The sequence below is a fragment of the Python bivittatus genome, unplaced genomic scaffold (genome assembly GCF_059951505.1).
Source record: "Python bivittatus isolate LINGU-HERP-01145 unplaced genomic scaffold, Pbiv_v1 ctg000020_np1212, whole genome shotgun sequence".
NCBI classification, from domain to species: domain Eukaryota; kingdom Metazoa; phylum Chordata; class Lepidosauria; order Squamata; family Pythonidae; genus Python; species Python bivittatus.
This window is the reverse complement of record NW_028277030.1, coordinates 93,932,155-93,951,702: the sequence shown is the minus strand read 5'-3', so window position 1 is coordinate 93,951,702 and position 19,548 is coordinate 93,932,155. Positions and strand designations below refer to the sequence as shown.

The window sequence follows — 19,548 nt, the reverse complement described above, 5'->3', positions numbered from 1 at the left end:
TCAGGGAGATCAGAAGACAATAATTAATTTGTGGCATACCAGGATCCCCCTTCCCCCATTTCTTTTGTCTTTTCTTAGGCAGAACATTTGACTTTCAGATAATGTAGCAACAGTGCAATCATCTCAAGTGTAGATTTCTATTTCTTTATTGTTAAGGCGGATAACCAGTGACCTCTATCAGTATATACTTGAACATAGTAGCTGGACTGTTTCTTCTCCTCTTCCTTTCCAGACAGTCTTGCTATAATTTTCTTGAGAATTGGTTGGGCAACTCATTTCTGACTCTTTCACACTCTCCTATGCTAATATGCATACATGATGTACCAGTTGCACTCAGAGTATTTGTATGAGAAAAATCCAGACTGCCCCTTGTTTCAGTAAGGCTGAAGATCCAACCCCGTCTTTTGTTCACTGTAATGCAGATACATTGCTCATGGAGGGAAAAGGAAAAGATACCAAGCACACCTTTGAAAGAAAAATACCTATTATATTGAATGGGACTTATTTCTGGTATTGTTGCAGTTAGATTGTAAATTTGCCTATATTGGGGCTCATATATTATCAGGGCTGCTTTAAGAAATCTAGAACTCCTGTGTAATACCAGATTTGAAGGCCTTCCCTACACCCAGGCCTAGATTTACATTGCAAGTAAAATCACGTAGAATGAGATGGAGGAGAAGAAAGAGTCGATGTGCTGTAAAAGAAGTAGCCCTTTGCACTGACAAACTGATCTGGGAACAAACAGCACCACTCACCATGCAGTAAAATTCTGATTAGTTGAATGATCCTGTCAGTATGATCTGCCCATTGGCTAACATGGAGATGGGTTTGTGGGTCCTCTGAAAGTATACTCAGCCTGATCTTCCCATTGGCTAGTATAGAGTTGTGTTAACCAGTAGATAGATTGCACAAACCCTATTGGCTCAATCTACCTGTTGGCGAACCTCAAGCTATGTTCGTTTATGCATGGACCTTCCACCCCTAAATCACATCAGCCTGAGGAAAACATGAGGCATCTGTTTGAATGGAACAATTGAACGGGCAGTCTCTTTGTTTTCATGTCTTCAATTTGCTCATCCATAAAAAGGTGCGATGGAGCTGCATGTGCTGTGACACTCTTTAACAGGCTCCATGTAGTATTATTTTAAATACTATATGAAGAAACACTTACAATGTTCCTTTAGCTGAATGGGGTAAAAGAACTGGGCATCATTTTGTTGTAGAACTCTGGACACTGTATAATTGGATTTAAAAAAATGATTTAGCTTCTAGAGGGAAGTTGAGAATTTGGGAAGCAAATATTTTGCCCTACCCTCTTTGGAGATACATGAGATGTGTTGGGAGCACATATGTCTCATAGGTTGCCCACGCCTGTAATAACCCAGTGAGGGGAAATGGCTTTAGCATGGATCTTCCCAAAGAGATCTGTATATCTCCAAGTTGTTACTTTGTGAGTTCAAAATGCTAATCGACATATAGCTGTATGTATTCAAGATTAAGAAAAAATGTTTTGAAAGCAAGTAGCAAGATAAATACTATCTCTACTGAAAACAGCAAAAAGGTTGAGAATTGAATAATGTGCCATGTGGACGCAAAATGGAGTGAATTTTTTTCCTGGAGTGATTTGAGTTATACACAAATAGATAGATTTTTCTTTACTGCACCGCTATCAGATAACATATAACAAATTTGAACAGAATTAATCAGTTTGAGCTGAAACATTTGACCAAATGCACATTAGATTAATGCTTCAAGTTCTAATCTGATAGCTTCCCTTAATGTGGGCATTTCTGATGGTAGGATTAAAAACTAACTTTATATTGATATTCCAAGAAAATTAAAAAAGTGCTTCTGGCTCACATGATGTTCCATATACTTAGATTGCATTATTTTAATGCTATTAATTACTTCCAGATAGCTCCATCATTATGGAATAAATAATGATCTTTGTCTAAGAAGTAATATGTGTAATCATTCTTGGGTTTCTAAATCCATTAGTTTGTTAAGTATAAATGATTTTTTTTTAAGAATTGAAAATTTTCCCACAATTAATTAATTATTTCCATTTACAATTGTTTGAAGACTTCAGAAACTCTTGACTTAATTCTGAGATTGATGTTTGTTATTCAGCGGACTTTCTTCCCATTTTTGTCCACTTTCTTTACTTAACATTTCATTTAGATATTACTAGATTGCTCCATGATTTACTGCTTAGAAATAGCAAAATCAAGTTCATGGCAAAAGGAAAAGTATATTTGCTGCAGGTCCTGGAACCAGAATATATATTAGAGTTCATACATTAATCTGCTTTATATATAAACTTCATAAATGTTACTGTCAGTTCTCTCACTGGTTTACTTGTGGTTAATTCTTAAAACAATCATCCATTTTATATAGACCAAACTAATAGCGAAGTATTTACCAACAAGTAATTTGGTTATGAAGATTATTTCTTAAGATATAGAGTTAGAAAACATATACTGTAGAGATTTTAAAGGGAAATGATTGAATATGGCCACACAGTCACTGCTGATCTACACCAGAGCATTTGTGCAGTTTTCAGGCACTCATTTATATATATTAGTGATTTCATTACTCTCTGTTCTTTTCTTTTTTTTCCTTGGTTGAATTACAAAGATGTTCCATACCAAGTGTTATTAAAAAGCATTTGTTGTTAAAATTTTATTAAAATGTATTTTGTCAAAATATATATATATATTTTTTTAACTAGGAGTCAGATTAAATCACCAAAAATAGAGTTTACATTTATTTTTGCTGTTCTGTAGCAAGGTCAGAGAATGAATTCCTATGATACATCAATTGTTCTTTTACAGAGATTTTTTCCTTCCAAAATAATTTATTCCCTTACCTACAAGATAGTTTATTGATTTATATGCTCCCCTTGTCCTTATCTCCTTGTCTCTATTGTTAATTGTTTCTCTATTGAAATTTAAATTATAAAGTCTATTTTTTTTTACATATTAATGCTGCTGTATGGATGTGAATATGGAAGTCAGTCTTTTTTTTAAAAAAATAAATACTCTTATAGCAGATTAGTGCTCTTAAGCATATCCTGATGTCCTGAGTTTCTGTAACTGTCCTTTCCCCCATGTTATTTAACATCTACATGAAATCTCTGGGGAAGGTTGTTCCAAGATTTGAGGTGAATGTCATCAAAATGCTGATGACAGTCAGTGACACATTACCACCATGGTCTGAACCAGAAATGCTGTGGAAGTCCTGAATGGGTGCCTGGAGGCCGTAAGGAACTCTAGCAAGGGGAAATAAGCTCAGATTAAATTCTACCAAGACCAAGTTACTCATCATCAATAGACCTCTTGCAATTGAGTGCAGCAGGGCCAGGGGTGGCTGCTGCTGGCTGGGGGAGGATGCATGAGGATGTGTGGGTGGCTGGCATGAGCAGGGTTGGGGATGGCTGCTGCTGGGTGGGGGAAGGTGCACGGGTGGTCGTTGAGATGTGGCGGGGCTGGGGGTAGCTGCTGCCAGATGTGTGAGTGTGTGTGCAGGTGGCTATCGGTGTGAGTGTTGCAGGGCTGGGGCTTCTGCCGGGTGTGTGAGGGTGTGTGGCCATTGAGGTGTGGCATGAGCGCAGTGTGAGTGCAACGGGGCCAGTGGCTGCTGCTAGGTGGGGAAGGGTGAACAGGTGGCCCACCATGGGTAGGGTGGTGTTGTGGGCACTGTAGCCTGGTTCCTTGGGGAAAAAAGCTGGTGGAGTGCGAGCGATTTATCAGAGTGACTTGCAACCTTCCCTGTCAGCTTCCCCATTGACTTTGCTTGTAGGAAGCCGGCAGGGAAGGTCACAAATGGCAATCACATGATGTGGGACGCTGTAACTATTGTAAGTGCGAGCCAGTTGCCAAGTGTTGGGATCATGATCACGTGATCACGGGAGTGCTGAGATGGCTGGAACTTCAAGGACTGGTCATAAGTACCACTTGTTCAGCACCATTGTAACTTCGAATGGTTGCTGAATGAGTGGTTGTTAACTGAGGGCTATCTGTATTGATAGTTTCTGATGTTATTTTAATTGCTTATATTTGGGTTTTACTTTTGCTTTCAACTTTGTTGTGCTCTGCCTAGAGTTCATTAGGATTGGAATAGGTTATAAATATTGTAAAATAAGTGCATATTTAAACAATTATGATATTAGTCAAGCTGGAGATCAGATGGAGTTTGATTTGTGGAGAAAAATATCCTTATTTCTCTTTTAACAAACCAAATATATTGACTCTAGAACAGGCCAAAAATACATTTAGTGCAGCATCCAGTTCCAGGAGAAAGAACGAAGATATAGGAGCTAAATTGTGAAGTCAGTAAATGTTCAAGATGGAAATTGACGAAACAGTTATTTCTGTGCAAAGTCCCATGTTCTCTAGCTAAGTGGTTCCTAACCTTGGAAATTTGCAGGTGTGTAGACTTCAACTCCTAGAACTCTGTTATAGCCATGCTGGCTGAGGAATTCTGGGAGTTTATTTATTTATTAATTATATTTATATGGTTACCCATCTCATGCAATGTGACTCTGGGTGGCGTATAAAACAACCATAATTTTTTTTTTAAATGTTCAAAAGTACAAAGAAATTAATATTATAAAAGGCTAAGAGAGAGTATCAGATTATGAACAATGGAGCCATCTAATCAAATTACCATTCCTTTGCAATCCCCAGGCCTGTTGACACAACCAAGTTTTATAGGATTTCTGGAAGGTTGGGAGAGGTGGAGCCGCCATGGTAGAAAAGGCTTGTCTCCTGGGTCCTGTCAGATGTAGCTCCTTCACTGATGGGTCTCATAACATATCTCTCCTGCTGGACCTGACGGGATGGGTAAACGTAATCGGGAAGAGGTAGTCCCTCAAATAACCTGGCCCCATGCCGTGAAGGGCTTTAAAAGTCAAAATAAGCACCTTGAATTGGACCTGGAAGCAAACTGGTAACCAGTGCAGCTTGTGAAGCAGATGTGTAATGTGTGCTGCTCTAGGGGCACACATAACTGTCCACACTGCTGCATTTTGCACCAGCTGAAGCTTCCAGATACTCTTCAAGGGCAGCCACATGTAGGGTGACCAGAGCATGAATGACTATGAGCAGAGCCTCCTGATCCAGGAATGGGTGCAATTGGCACACAACCAGGAGCTATGCAAAGGCCCTCCTAGCCATGATTGCTACCTGCTCTTTGAGTATCTTTGATACTGGATAGGATTGCACTGTCCCAAACAGACCCTGTGTGCAATTTGAGGATCTTTCTGGACTCACAACTCCTGCTCAAAGAGGACCCCCAAGTCGCATACCGGATCTGTTTGGGGCAGTGCAATCCCATCCAGTATCAAAGATGGCATAGTCCCAGAATCAGCAGGCCCAGAAACCCAGAGCCACTCAGTCTTGCCAGGGTTCAGTTGAAGCCTGTTTTTCCCCATCCAGAATGCCACTGCCTCCAGGCACCGGGATAAGACATCAACAGCATCTCTTAAATCGCCAGGGGCAGAGATATGTAATTTGGTATCATCAGTGTATTGATACCTTAGCCCAGGGTAATGGATGAGCTCAACCAGTGGCTTCATGTAGATGTTGAAAAGGAGAGGAGAGAGCATGGAACCTTGCGGAACCCCACACGGTAGGGGCCAAGGGCGAGATCTTTCTCCCCAACCACTACCGACTGGTATCAACCCCCGAGAAAGGAGGAGAACCAGCACAATACTGTGCCACCCACCCCCAATCCCCAGAGCCAATCCAGAAGGATACCATGGTTGATGGTATCGAAGGCTGCTGAGAAGTCAAGCAGAGCTAGGATGGATATACAACCGCCACCCCACTCCTGCCAGACATCATCTAAAAGTGCAACCAGTGCTGTTTCTGTCCCATATCCAGGCCTGAATCCTGACTGAAAGGAGTCCTGATAATCTGCTTTATCCAGGGTCCTCTGAAGCTGTTACACAACTACCTTCTTTACCACCTTCCCTAAAAAGGGAAGGTTAGATACTGGACGAAAATGTAGTGAGGTCCAGTAATGGTTTCTTGAGGAGGGGGTGAACCAAGTCCTCCTTAAGATGCATAGGAACAACCCCCTTACCCAAGGAAGAATTCACCACTGCTAGAACCCACTCACATGACCCCCATGAGCAGCTTTAATTAGCCAGAAGGGGCAAAGATCTAAAGAGCAGGTGACCAAGCTCACAGTCATGAGGACCCTGTCCACTTCCTCAGGCCCAACAGGTTCAAACCATTCTCACATAACAGGGCAAGACTCTGCCGTAGGCACCTCTCCAGGACCTGCCACAAGGCCAGCGTCCAACTGCAAATGAATTTGAGCAATTGAATTTGAGTTGAAGTTGACACATCTGGAGAAATGTTGGAACAATCAAGCCCATTCATTTTTCCGCATGAAGTTTTCCTTTTTTTTCTTTGCACCCATCTGGGTTTGTTATCTTTGCCATCTTTTTTCTTTTTCTTTTGTGTTGTTTTCTTGTTTCAGTGTTCTTTTTAACAATTTGCAAACTGCCCAGAGTTGCCAGGAGTTGGGCAACATATTAAATAAATAAATAAGTTTGATGCACTTGTATGCATTGAACTCTTTGTTGCTAATAACTACTGAATGAGTGTTACTATCACTTTAATCCTGAACTTTTTTTACACTTCAAGGTTATTGTGTTTGGGCTTTGTGGAGGAAGTATGGGATACAAAGTAATTAATTAATGGATTTTAATTACTTAAAATAAAAAAATAAATGTATAAACATGTTAAAACATATCAAAACCCTGTTGCTGGGGTCAGTGGCAAAGATGTTTTTCACATTTTGTTGAGGAGTTATTGGTTGTATTAGGAGTTTGTTAGTGGCAAGAAATTCTTAGAACATGAATATTAAGAATATAAACAGTTGCCATAATTGAGTGTGAGAAATGTAAGGCAGGAAATCTGATATACAAGATGCTGGAAAAGAGGGCACTAGATTTGAATTAAAAAAAAGGTATAAGTCAGGATCAGACTATGAATGTCAGCTGTTTGTAATGTTACCATAGCTATGTTACAATAAAAATGTAATTCCTAGCTATGTTGTTTAACTCTCTCAGGAGGCCGTCCATAGGTTATGCTTACCATGGGCAGCCTGACAAGTTGTCAGATGTTACAAAATAAAATAATAATCTTAAAAAAACTTATATTAGTTTGATCTTGATCCAGTTCAGATTGGCATTCCTTACATAAAACTCATCTAGTAGTATTAAAAAACAATAACAACACTGAATATATTTTTATTGGACATTGCATTCAGATGATTATTGTTCAGAGTATCTTATTGAAATCTGTTCCAGGCTTGTCACTGGAGACGAGATTTTGGATTAGACCCTCAGAGTCTGTTAGTAATTAATAGATTTCATTTTTACTGAACTCTTGTACACCTTGAGATGCTTTTAAAATCCGAATGGCACTTCAAACTATTATAGTTCTTTTATCTCACCTATACACTTGCATGAACTGCTAGCACTGTGAAAAGAGAGGTTAGGCATGCAGCAGAGAGAAAAATAATTTCTATTTAGGTAATTTTCCAATCTAATCTAGACTCTCCTAGAGGGAGCACAGTAAATATGAAGATATGCTAATACCTGTGTGATAACTGATAATGCAGAACAACAGGAAATCTAAAGGCCCAATCTGACAGATTGAAGAGGTGAAAAACAGTGGGTAGAAAAAGAAAGTTGAAAGTTTACCTATTTTACACCTAAATTGCATTTAATTACTTACTGTCCAAATTAAGCTACTGTACAAATAGTCCTGGCTTTCATCACCAGAGTAAGATGGGCCAGAAGAGTAGTAGTTACAATTTAAAAAAACAAAACAAAACAATTTGATAATTGATGGATTCATCAAGTGTAATGGCATAGTATTCAACTGATTTCAGAGGAAATTTATAAAGCAGTATGTTCAATTATGTCAATTTAATGAAGAGCAGAATTCTGTAACCAAATGTTTTTATTTACACACCTGCATGAAATTGCACGTACACAGTTATATCCCAAAAACATAATGTAGGGACTTTTCATAGAAGTATGGTCTACACAAAGCGGGTCCAGCAACACAAAGAAAGGAGCTTGCTGGCAAAGGTAACAAATATATGTTTATCATGAATGTTTCCAAAAAGAAGGGAGTTAGATAAGTAGAATAACCCATGGCACAAATTCTCTATTTCAAATTACAGAGAAGGAAATGTCATAGATGGGGAAATGAAATTCATCACATTAGGAAAGGGATTAGGGAAATGGTGAGGCTGGATTTGGAGGCTCTGTGTAATACTGCTGTCTGGCAGCCCACTTCAACAGAAAGCAAGATTCTCCAGAGTCTCTTTTAACAAGATTTATTGAAGGGGAATGGAAAATATTATACTTGCTTTTACTTTGGTTTATCTCAGAGGTTGCTAAGATACATGTAGTCCTCGGGTTACGACCACTTGTTCAGCAACAGTTCAAAGTTATGATAGCACTGAACAAGGGGGACTTATGACTGGTCCACAAAGTTGCAGCCATCGCAGCATCTCTGTAGTCACATGATCGTGATTCAGGTGCTTAGCAACTAGCTCACAATTATAATGGTTGCAGTGTCCTGTGGTCATGTGATCACCATTTGCAGTCTTCCCTGTCAGCTTCCCACAAGCAAAGTCAATGGGGAAACTAGCAGGAGGTTGTAAGTCATTCCCACCACTTTATTGTCCACCCACCCCCATGCTCCTTAGTGCCCACCCACAGCACCCACCCACAATCCATAGTGCCCATCTGTGGCACCTGCCCACTTGCCCACACGCCATAGTGCCTACCTGTCACACTCACCTGCCTGTAGCTCTTGCCTACTGGCCTGCTTGCCTGGGTGTAATCGTAGATCTGACACTGGGACTCCATTTCTTCTCACATCACAATCATCTGAGGTCCTCGCTTAATGACCCACGCGGTCCTGGGTTAGGATGGCAACCAGGATTGCCATCACTAAGCAATGCGGTCACATGACATCACGGTTTAAAACCACATCACTTAGTGATGGAAATTCCAGTCCCAATTGCTGTTGTAATCCAAGGACTATCTGTAGAGATTGTTTTTAAAAAAACATGGAAGCTATGTGAACTGATGAGGCTATTTTCTTAAAACTGATGTGAGGAATGTCTAGGTGGGTGCTCTATTTGGAAACATGAAAATGCTGTTGCTGCTGCTGCTTTAATGAATAGCATTAAATAAGCATTAATAATTACTAAAAAGGGTGGTGCGTTTGAACAAGAACTGAAGCATTTCTTCCGAGGCATTTTTGAAATCTGCACAATCCTACTACGAAGGAAGATAAGATAATGAAATAAAGTGAAGACCACAAGGAACAATTCTGCTCCAAGAAATATGTGCTATGAATTACATGTGAAAATGGAGATTATTAGGGTCTCCAGGAATAGACAATAATTATACAAAATCAAAATCCTATGAAGCAAACGTTTTAGGCATTCTGGCTAAGATGTTTTGGTATTTGTTTGATTTTTTCTTTTTTTCTTATTTTTCCCCCAACCCAAATATTAGTTATTTTATCACACTGCCATAAGGCATTGAGGTTTTTTATTTTAGATAAAGCTTTAATTTATGATACACATTTCACAACAAGAATCTTGTTTAAGGCAGTTATTGTCTGCATTCTGAGTTAGTGGATTTTGTTTTGTAACAGACTATCATGGTTTTTGAGTCCCTATAGCAAATTGTAACTAACTATGTTGTTTACTACAAAACTGTTTAGGGATTCTACTGTGTTAAACAGAGCATTTGATTTCTTGTGTGAAACCAGAGCAAGAAAATCAAAGTGTTATTTCTTCTACTTACTATCTCAGCAGAGAAAAGTAAAATATATCCTACTCAGATTGCAGTATATCAATTTGTATCAAATAACTGCTTGAAGGGTTCCTGTGAATATTATGATTTTTTTTTTTTTTTTGCATGCATGCAGTGTGAATCATTCAGTACAAGAAAACACTTGGGATTTTGGAGCTTTTTGACTGCAGTATTATACATACGCATTTGAGAATAAATCTCATTGAATTTAATGGAACTTCTGAGAAGAGATGACTTGCACTCAACTCTTGTCATTCTTTTGTTCTTCTGGAAAGTAAAGTGCCTGATAAACACAGTTTTATTATAATTAACTTTGCAGTCATGAAATATACCAAAATATAAGTGCTTTATATTCAAGGACATATAAATATAATCTATTTTAATTTGCATACCTTTTTCTACATATTCTTTATTTTTTAATTTCTGTTACTACAAATGGTATATCAGCAAAAGAATGGCTATTAAAAAAAGACAAAATGATACACGCATAAGAACATCAAAAAACAACCTGCCCACCCCTGGTTTGGAAGCATGAAGTCAACAAAGGGGAATATATTCCCAAGATTCCCAGTTTTCATGTCATCCCAGTTTTTAGCAAAAGGTATGATCTGCCAGCATATCTTTACTGGCCTCCAGGAAAGCTGGGCCCCCAAATTGGGGCAGTTACATTTGTTTTTTTTAAGGGAGTTTCAGTGGACAAGAGTTTTAAGAGCATTAAGTTTTCCAGTCACCCATTTTTCAACTGAGTTGTGAACACCCACATTTCATTGTGCTACACAAGACGTGGTATGACTCTTAGGCCTAGTGGGAAGATATAAACAGTTTAGAAATCAAGGTGTTTGTGATTAGGTAACAGTGTGTCTAATTCTAAATACAAAGGGAAGTGGAAAGACAGAAGTTTGTTAAACTTGTAATTCAATTCTTTCTGAGTCTCTGAATGTTTTTTTTTAAATCCTACTAATTATTTTAGATAAAATTCATCATTATTTTATAGATGGAATAAAAAGCAGAACATTGGTGGAAAGACTGTGAGCTCTATAAGCCTTGAAAGTTAACATAATACTGTTGTGCCCATTTTCAGGGGAGCAGGAGTGGTATATGATAATTCTGCAAAGTAATTTAGTATTTCCTGTCCAGCCTCCTTTTGGGCTATGCGTGTGTGTATGTGTGTGTGTGAAGTAGACTGTAATAACGGTGCAATTTATTTAGGATTGTGTGTATGTACCTACCAAAGAGTTTGAAGGAAACCAGAGAAAATATCTATGTCTGTCTGTCTGTCTGTCTATCTTATCCATCCATCCATCCAAACTGATTGATTGAATAAATATTAAATTTATTATATTAATATTTGTATTTGTATTGTATTAACTATATTAATATTAATGAATCAATATATGATATAGATTATATATCTATATGCATCTCTCTGTGTGTATGTATATATATAATATCTTGTTAATTTTCTTTATGCAGATGTGTTTCTGGCCAGAAATACAAATCATAGAAAATCAAATCATTTTCTGCACCATTTAAAACAGGGATGGGTAAACCAGGATCCAAAGCCTGAGTGTGCCCCTCAGCCCATTTTTTGTGGCCCCAGAGCCCACACCATCTACCCATTGTTTCATCCCCAGTAACTCTTGCTCATGATTCCTGATCACCAAAGCTTACCCATCCCTACTTTAGAAGATTTAATTGTCATGGCTGTTTGGCTAAATGTTATCTCACAAAGTAATTTTATTTTGGAGGCCTCACCAGTTTTTGCAGATGCTCTTTTTTTTTTTTTTTTTTTTGAACTTGTCAAAATAACAGAACAAGAAATGTACCCTCACTGAATAATCTGGAAATGATGAATGTATGTGTACATTTTTGCCTTTTTTTTTGGTAAACAAAACAATATAAAAATAAAAAGGGATACAGTTGTATAGAATTAACAGGAAGTATGCAAGTATGTAAACATAACTTTTTCTTACTCTTTTTACCACAAAGATAGAGAATGTAGTTTCCTAGAATTATGACCTAAAGTCCTAAGCACCCAAAGTGCATCAGGTAGACTGGGCACGAGTTGTGAATCTATTTAAATACACGTTTTATTTTCTTTCTCCCTCCCTTCCCTCTCCTCCCATTTTAGGAAGGAGCGGCTATTTAGGTGTTCTCAATGCAAAGTTGCAAGATACTGTGGTGCGCACTGTCAGGTAATTATTATTTTGAAGTATAGATGGACAATGCAACATTCAAACTTTTTAACTTTCTGAGATTGTTTTCTAATTACACAGTCCTATTTGAACTGGGGTACCGGGAACTAGACATGGTAATCCAAAAGGGGTCTGGCCAGGGCAAAGTAGAGTAGAAGAATTACTTCTGCAGCCTGCATTCTGTGTATCTGTTTATACACCCAAGATGGCATTTCTCTTTTTAGCAGCCACATCACACTGTTAGTTTACCACTCCATAATTCAGAATACATAGCTAATGATGATAGACAATATAGTTTCTTTAAATACAAGATGTTTAATCTGTACAATTTTTATTTGTTTTTGTTAATTATATTCTGTAAAGTGCATTGCAAACACTTTGTACTCCATGTGAAATAGCATTTAAAAAAAGAGATGGAAGTAAAACTTTGGAGGAGGGGTCATTTTCGAAAAAAGTGCTAACTATTAAAGGGAAAATACTTTATTTTCACTCACAGAAAGAAGCCTGGCTGGACCACAAACGGGAATGCAAATGTATGAAGCATATTGACCCTAATTTTCCTCCTGACTCAGTGAGGCTTGTTGGCAGGATTATTTTCAAAATAGTAAGTTAACTTTTTATACATGAATAATTCTTGGAAAATATATCTGCTCTACTTCTGTTAATGTGGATGCAGATTGTGTATTATGGATTTCAAGCTGTCCTTGATATGGGGCCTCTGGGAGGAGAGGCTGAGAGAACCTTTCACCCAGTCAGATTTCTCCATGTTTTTACTTGACCAAATCCTTTAGAAATCTCTTTGAACCATCAAGACCTTGGTATAGCACTGAGCTCAAGTGAGACTTGATGAACTGATATTCTAACCTTGTCCTGGTTATAGGAGAAAGTAGGGAAGCAGCCAGTTTACTCTGTTTAACTCTTCTTTCCTTGACTTGTGTGCATCTGGCTGGTTTTTTATAAGAACTTTGCAATAATAAGAATTGTTGCCTGAATTTACTTGTTCTTGTCTTCTGTCCCTTTCCCTTGTGTGTTGTCTTTCGGGACTGTGCACCTGAGGAAAGAAATTAACATGTATTTTATTGCTCTATAAGATCCTCTGAGTGTCTGAGAGCAGAATAAAATGTGCTATGCTATGTGAGTGTGTGTGTATGTGTGAGTGTGATCACTCTCTGCACTAATTAACAGGAATGAAGGTATTGTCTCCTCACTTGACTAGCTTCTAAGATATGGAAAAAGAAAAAAAAAGATGACCAGAGGTATATATTTTCATGTGTTACTTTGAATTTAAAATCTATACAACTAACAGCTGGATGTGATATGTTACAATACACATTTGTATAAATTCTTTTGAAATTATTTCAGCTGCAATCTTGGGCATCTGATCAGAAATTAGAAATAAGACAGACCATGCAAATAAATGTAATAAACCAATCCATCATAAGTGTCATCACATACACACATTTTTTGTCACTATAGATAGTGATTTTATAGTAAATTGTATTGAAGTTCTAAATGAAATCCTACAAAAATTGCTTGAAAATGGAAAATAGTATTAGTGTACTTTGTGCTGTTGGCTTAAGAGTTAATCAGTTTGATCTTAGGCTGATGCTGATGCGAAATTCCATGTTTATTTCATTTCTTCAAAATGATTAACATCTCAGTTATTTATGAGAGGTTGGTCTTTTGGCACCCATTTCAAAGAGGGACTCCTTAAGAAGAATTCTTAAATATCACACCCACTTTGATGTAGTGGGTGAGCTTAAAAAGACTTGTAACGACTATTCCAATGGAGAACTTGATAAAATAATATATGAACACCAAGAAGATGGGAAAATAGATTAAATGAATAATAACGCAAATGATAGGATATAAAATGCTAATAATATTTTTCCAATCATGAAATAGGCACAAATTATTTTATTTCAGATTATTATTGTTTATTACATGCATGTATATCAGGATCATAGCTATTTTTAAAAAATTTAGAATCAATTAGCCAAGCTTATTTTTATTCATTAGTGTTTTTATGTCCTTAACAGTTAAGGCAATCAGCATGCCCATCAGAAGAGCTGTATTCTCTTTCTGATCTTCAGTCAAGTAAGTGGTTATTAGTAGTGTTTTGGTATATTTTTCTCACTCTGAAGGGACTCTACTATGTTAAAAGATGTGTGAGAACGCATTTTCTTTTCAGTATTTTATCCTAGTTGGTTAGCAGCTTCATGGTGAGGATTTCTGGGCTCCCTTGAATCTGATGAAGGAATTGCTGTTTGAAGGCAACCAGCATGGTGGTAACAGTGATGATGGTAGAGGGTCTCCCAGTTCAATCAAAGGGCATTAACTGAATCAAGGCAATTTAAAGGATAATTTTGGAATCTCTCTGCCCCCATACCAGATGTTTGATCTTGGAATACTAATGAAATTTTTCTATCATTCTAAATTATGTATAGTGAGATAAAATATTATTTTTATTATATATGCCTTACTAATTGCCTTTATTTTAGTTTTTTTTTTTTAGTATTTATTTTAGTATTTTTTTGACATTTGGACCAAATTCTGAGACTACATTGTCACACCTTTCAAAAGAAAACCTGCAGGTGAAAGTTACATTTTCATATTTTGGTGGAAATGTTTTCCCTGCTGAATTTGGGGACCTAAATAATAATCAGTGTGCCTGCAGATGCAATATTAATAAAAGATTATAGATGACATTGAGTTAGAGCAGGGTTAGAATGAACTGTGCATCCATCTCCTGCTTTCTCTCCTGAGTTACCAATATTCATACATATGTATAGATGGTGGGAAAGAGCTAAAGGTGCTTCTGGAATAACATGTAAAAATGTTCTATATATGTAATTTTCTTTTGTAGTGTTTCATCTTCTAAGGATTTTTTTTAACCTAAGAAAATTTAAACAATTTATTTACTTGATTTCAGTTTAGTTCATTTCCTATTTCCTTTGGTTTCATATGAGATAGGAACTAAACTTTTGATCATTTGCCATACAATTCCTATGGGATGTTTCTTCCCAGGCAATAGTTAATTGTTCCAGTACAGATAATTGTGTTCCATTAAGATTATTATTATTACTATTATTGATTCCCTAAATTTCCCCCAAAGTTTTGGATGGATATAGTGTTCTATTTTGCATCTATCTTGAACTGAAATACAGTTGGTCCTCAGTTAATGACCACTTGTTCAATGACTGTCCGAACTTACAATGGCACTGAACAAGTGGTGCTTACGAGCATTCCTCGAATTTATGGTTGTTGCAGTGCCCCATGATCATGTGATTGTGATCTGGGCGCTCGGCAACCGGTCTACTTTACTGACCGTCACAGCATCCCACAGTCACATGGTCGCCATTTGTGCCCTTCCCTGCTGGCTTCCCACAAGCAAAGTTGATGGGGAAGCTGGCAGGAAGTCACAAGTTCCAGTCATGTGAGGTCCTTGCGTAATGATTTGTGATGATTCGCTTAGCAACAGTAACTGGGGACTGCCGGAACCTCTGCGCTAAGTGGCATGGCCACATGATGTTGTGCTTTACAACTGCATTGCTTAGTGATGGAAATTCTGGTCCTAATTACTATTGTTGAGCAAGGAGTACCTGTATACTGTTCTCTTAAATAATTGCTGCTTTTAATCCCAGTGGTGATTTTATTTGACTGATGGGTGAAGTTAGTACTTTTCTGTCTGTCTCTGAAATAATTTAATGTTTCCTTTTAGAATGCATTATGTTTCTTTCTGCTACATGGTCTTTGTAATATTCTGTTCTTAAGATTAAATAATAGAAGAAAATAAGACCACAGGTTCTTTTCCAGGGGGAAGTAGAAATACATGTATGACTACAGCCGCATCATTTTCTTCTGGAGCTGTGTAATCTAATATGTTTCTTTATCTTCCAAGGGGTGGGGAAAATAATTTTGTTCTCCTTCTTCTAGATAAATAATTTGACAACTTCAAGGCTTGTAAGCTTGGTAGTTGTAATGCTAAGTTCCATTTGTGTAATCTTTGTGACTGCCTGGTCTTCAAAAATTATTGCCACTGAAGGCTGTTTGCAATTTAACATAGATATGCTGCTCATATGATGTAGAACAGCCCAGTTCAAGGTTAGGGATGAGAATCCTGGATGTGTTTTTCCACATCCGGTTCCTCTCACTATCAGGAAACATAAGTGAAATAATTTCCCAGAGACGTTCAATTGGCTACTGTGGGAACAGATTATTGAACTAAAAGACCTTTGGTCTGCCAACATGGCTGCTTTTTTGTTTTCAGAATTATATTTATCCTATTTTCGTTGATTTATTCTCCCCCATCCAAATACTATTTTGCTCTAGGGATAATTAATTCTGTTATATCAAAGAAAAAGTGATACAAATCAAAATAATTATTAAATTAATTAAATTAAAAGAATTAATTAATAATGACAGTCAAAACATAAGTAAAACAGATATAAAATGCAAATCAGCTTGAGAGAAAACAAATGATCAAGAACACTAATTAATAAATAATAATAAAAAGGGGGGGAAAGAATACTAGATATTTAAGTGTCTAATAGTAATAGTGATTGCAACAAATTTAACAATCCTTCCAAAGATATTTAGTGACCTGTCAGATAAGAAGTGAATTATCTTCCCCAGTCTTCCATGTCTGTGAGTTAAGAAAAGCATTGATAGTTCAGTTTGCTATGTCACATAAAAGGGGTATCATATGATGATATTTGAGACTTTCTCTTTGTTATAAATTACCTGGACAAAGTTGCAGAAGAACACTGTGAAATTTTCTTTCTAACAAGGAAGATGGTAAGCCATTATATTGGGTAAGAGAAAAGACTCTCCTATGGGTTGGGAAAAGGATGTTTTCTAAGTATTTAGGGTGAAACAGCAGTCTCCCATACAAGCCACTGTGAACAAGGAAGAGGTTTTGACTAAATCATGCTGAATGTCAGTATCAAGGGTCTACTGTTTCAAATCCACCCTGACATTGAATATATTTTTATCTAGCTAGCTAACTAGCTAGCTAGCTATCAATCATCTATCGCTTCAGCTTTTTGTTCATTTTATTAAGGACAAGTTATTATAAACAATTAATTTGGCTATGGATTGACAGATTAGTCTTTTTTAATTTTGCAAGTATTCCCTTAATACTGTATATGGTCAAGTTCCTGCCTCATTCTACTTACTTTTTAAATGCACACAGACCACTTATGTATGCAGTTTTCCACTCTTGTGGAAGAGCATACTGCTGATTGAAAGAAATCAAAGTATTGTCATCTTGCACTGAGAAAAATATTTTGAATGACATAAAACTACTATTGTTACTGTAAGACACTTAACTGATTTTGCTCTTTACCATCTCTTTGCACATCTGTTTTGTCCTAAGATTTTGCTCTTTCATTCACATAATATTTGTACAGTTTGGCAATAACAACCTGGTGGTGAGAAGTTGCTGTCAAAAATAAAGTAATATATCTCGTCTCTTTGGGGTTTGAAATGTTTACACTACCAAGCTGATTCTAGATTGCTTAAAGATGTTGGCAGAAGGTAATTCTCACACTTTTTAATATGTTTCCTCTTTTTAAAGATGGTGATAAGTTAAGTGAAGACATGAAAGAAGGCCTCAGGCACCTTGCTAGGACGTTGCAGCTGTATTTGAAGGTGGAAATCCAAGATGTTTCTCAGCTTTTGCCGGCCTTAGATATTTTTCAGATCTTTGCAAAAGTAAGTGTTAAAAAGAGATTCCTGAAGACTCTGAAAATGTGTGGTCATTATCCATATTTTTTATGCTTTCATGTTCTGTGAAAGAGCTATTTTAAACCATAATACACTGCCAGATATCAGAGTGAGTGAACAGTAAATTTATATACCACTTCAGCAATTAAACAGATCCATTTACAAAGGTCAGAATCTTTTTTTTAATACAATAGCAGTTTAAATAGGATTGTAATTCAAAAAATTAGCATATTAAAAAAGGAATTATGACAATTTACAGAATGCTGATATTGAAAAATAACAGAAAATTTTAAAAGTAAAAACATATGTCGCTTTTAAAAACATGGTTTATGCATTCCTTTTTGTTTGAAATTGGTATCTTTATTGCAAAAACAATGCAACAAAATTTATATTTAATGATTACTTACTTTGATGAATGCCTTGTACTTGACATATTTGTTACCCAGCATTAACAGTTTAATTATTTTTTTGTTCCTGATATAAATGTTAGGTGAGGTTAGTAATCTTCTACAATATTTATTATTTGGTTTAGGTAACTGAAAGAATGACTACATAGGATAATGTTGCTATTTCCTGTAGCCATCATCCACTGCAATGACTTTACTTTGAGTTTTTTTTTACCATTTTCTGGAAATGTAGTAGCAAATTTAGAGTAGCTATTGCATGGTTTGTAGATCCGTCTAGATCAAAATGAGAAGCTTGTACGTTCAGCTGTTGTTAAGATATTTTTTGCTGTAATGAATGTCTGTCTTTGAGTTTAATTTATTCACATTGGCTAAAAGACAGTGCTTTATAGGAGAAATGTTATCTGCTGTTCTAATACATAATTGCTTTTTGTGGGATAAAACATTAATTTTTAAAATTGTTCTAAGCCAATGTTTTGATTTTGCTACAAAAATAAATAGCAAAACTCAGGATAAGGTATTTTTTTAAAAAAATTAAAATTAGTGTCTGAATTAAATCCATGAAATAAGTCTTCCTTTGTGATGAATATAATATTACTATATTAATGGTATAGTATGAAGGACATAAATTGGCATAATCTGCAAACTTTATATTTAGTTGGTCGTCTGTATAGATTTTGTATTTATTTGTGGTATAAAATTGAGTAAATAAATAATGAATTTTATACCATTATATATCAGTTTTGGATGATTAATTGTATGTATGTATTTACTTATTTTATATGACTGCTCATCTCATATGCAGGAATCTGGGCAGTTAACAGTTAAAAACAGAATAAAAATAGGGTAAAAAACAACCAAAATTAAAAACAACAGAAATAACATAAGATAACATAGCAGCTGGGAACACTCATTTAACACAACCATGACCAAGAAATGGGCTCACCCGTACTATGATTATGTTCCAAATAGTTATGTTTAGGAATACACTATTATTGTATTCATTTCTTATGTTGCATAAAATGACCATCTGCTTGGAAGCTTAAGACTTGGTATTATGTTACAACATCTTACCATTCATTAGCAAGTTACTAACTTTTGAATGGACGGACAGAAAATTATTTGCAAATAATCTTGTGGGAGAGAAAGGATCCTGAAATATTTTTGATGGCTTTAAATTATACTGAACGGAATACAGATGCGGCCAAAAGTATTGGTACCCCTCCACTGTTCCCCAGAGAATCCCAGTTTGTTGAAATGTTGAAACTGACTAGGTAAATGGCATCCACCATTCTTGGTAGAGAAGCATTGGCTGCATCTGTAAGTATTGGCTGCATCTGTAAGTTATCACAGAATAAAA

At 36.5% G+C, this 19,548-nt stretch overlaps 1 protein-coding gene across 1 annotated transcript in view; it reads left to right on the top strand.

Annotated features, from left to right (window-relative positions):
• The window catches only part of SMYD3 (SET and MYND domain containing 3), a 347,612-nt gene that overhangs the window by 22,404 nt on the left and 305,660 nt on the right, over positions 1-19,548 (top strand). The window contains exons 2-5 of the mRNA XM_007422260.4: positions 11,994-12,057; positions 12,554-12,661; positions 14,097-14,154; positions 17,636-17,772. Coding sequence (XP_007422322.2) covers positions 11,994-12,057; positions 12,554-12,661; positions 14,097-14,154; positions 17,636-17,772 — 367 coding nt within the window. The remainder of the gene's footprint in view (positions 1-11,993; positions 12,058-12,553; positions 12,662-14,096; positions 14,155-17,635; positions 17,773-19,548) is intronic.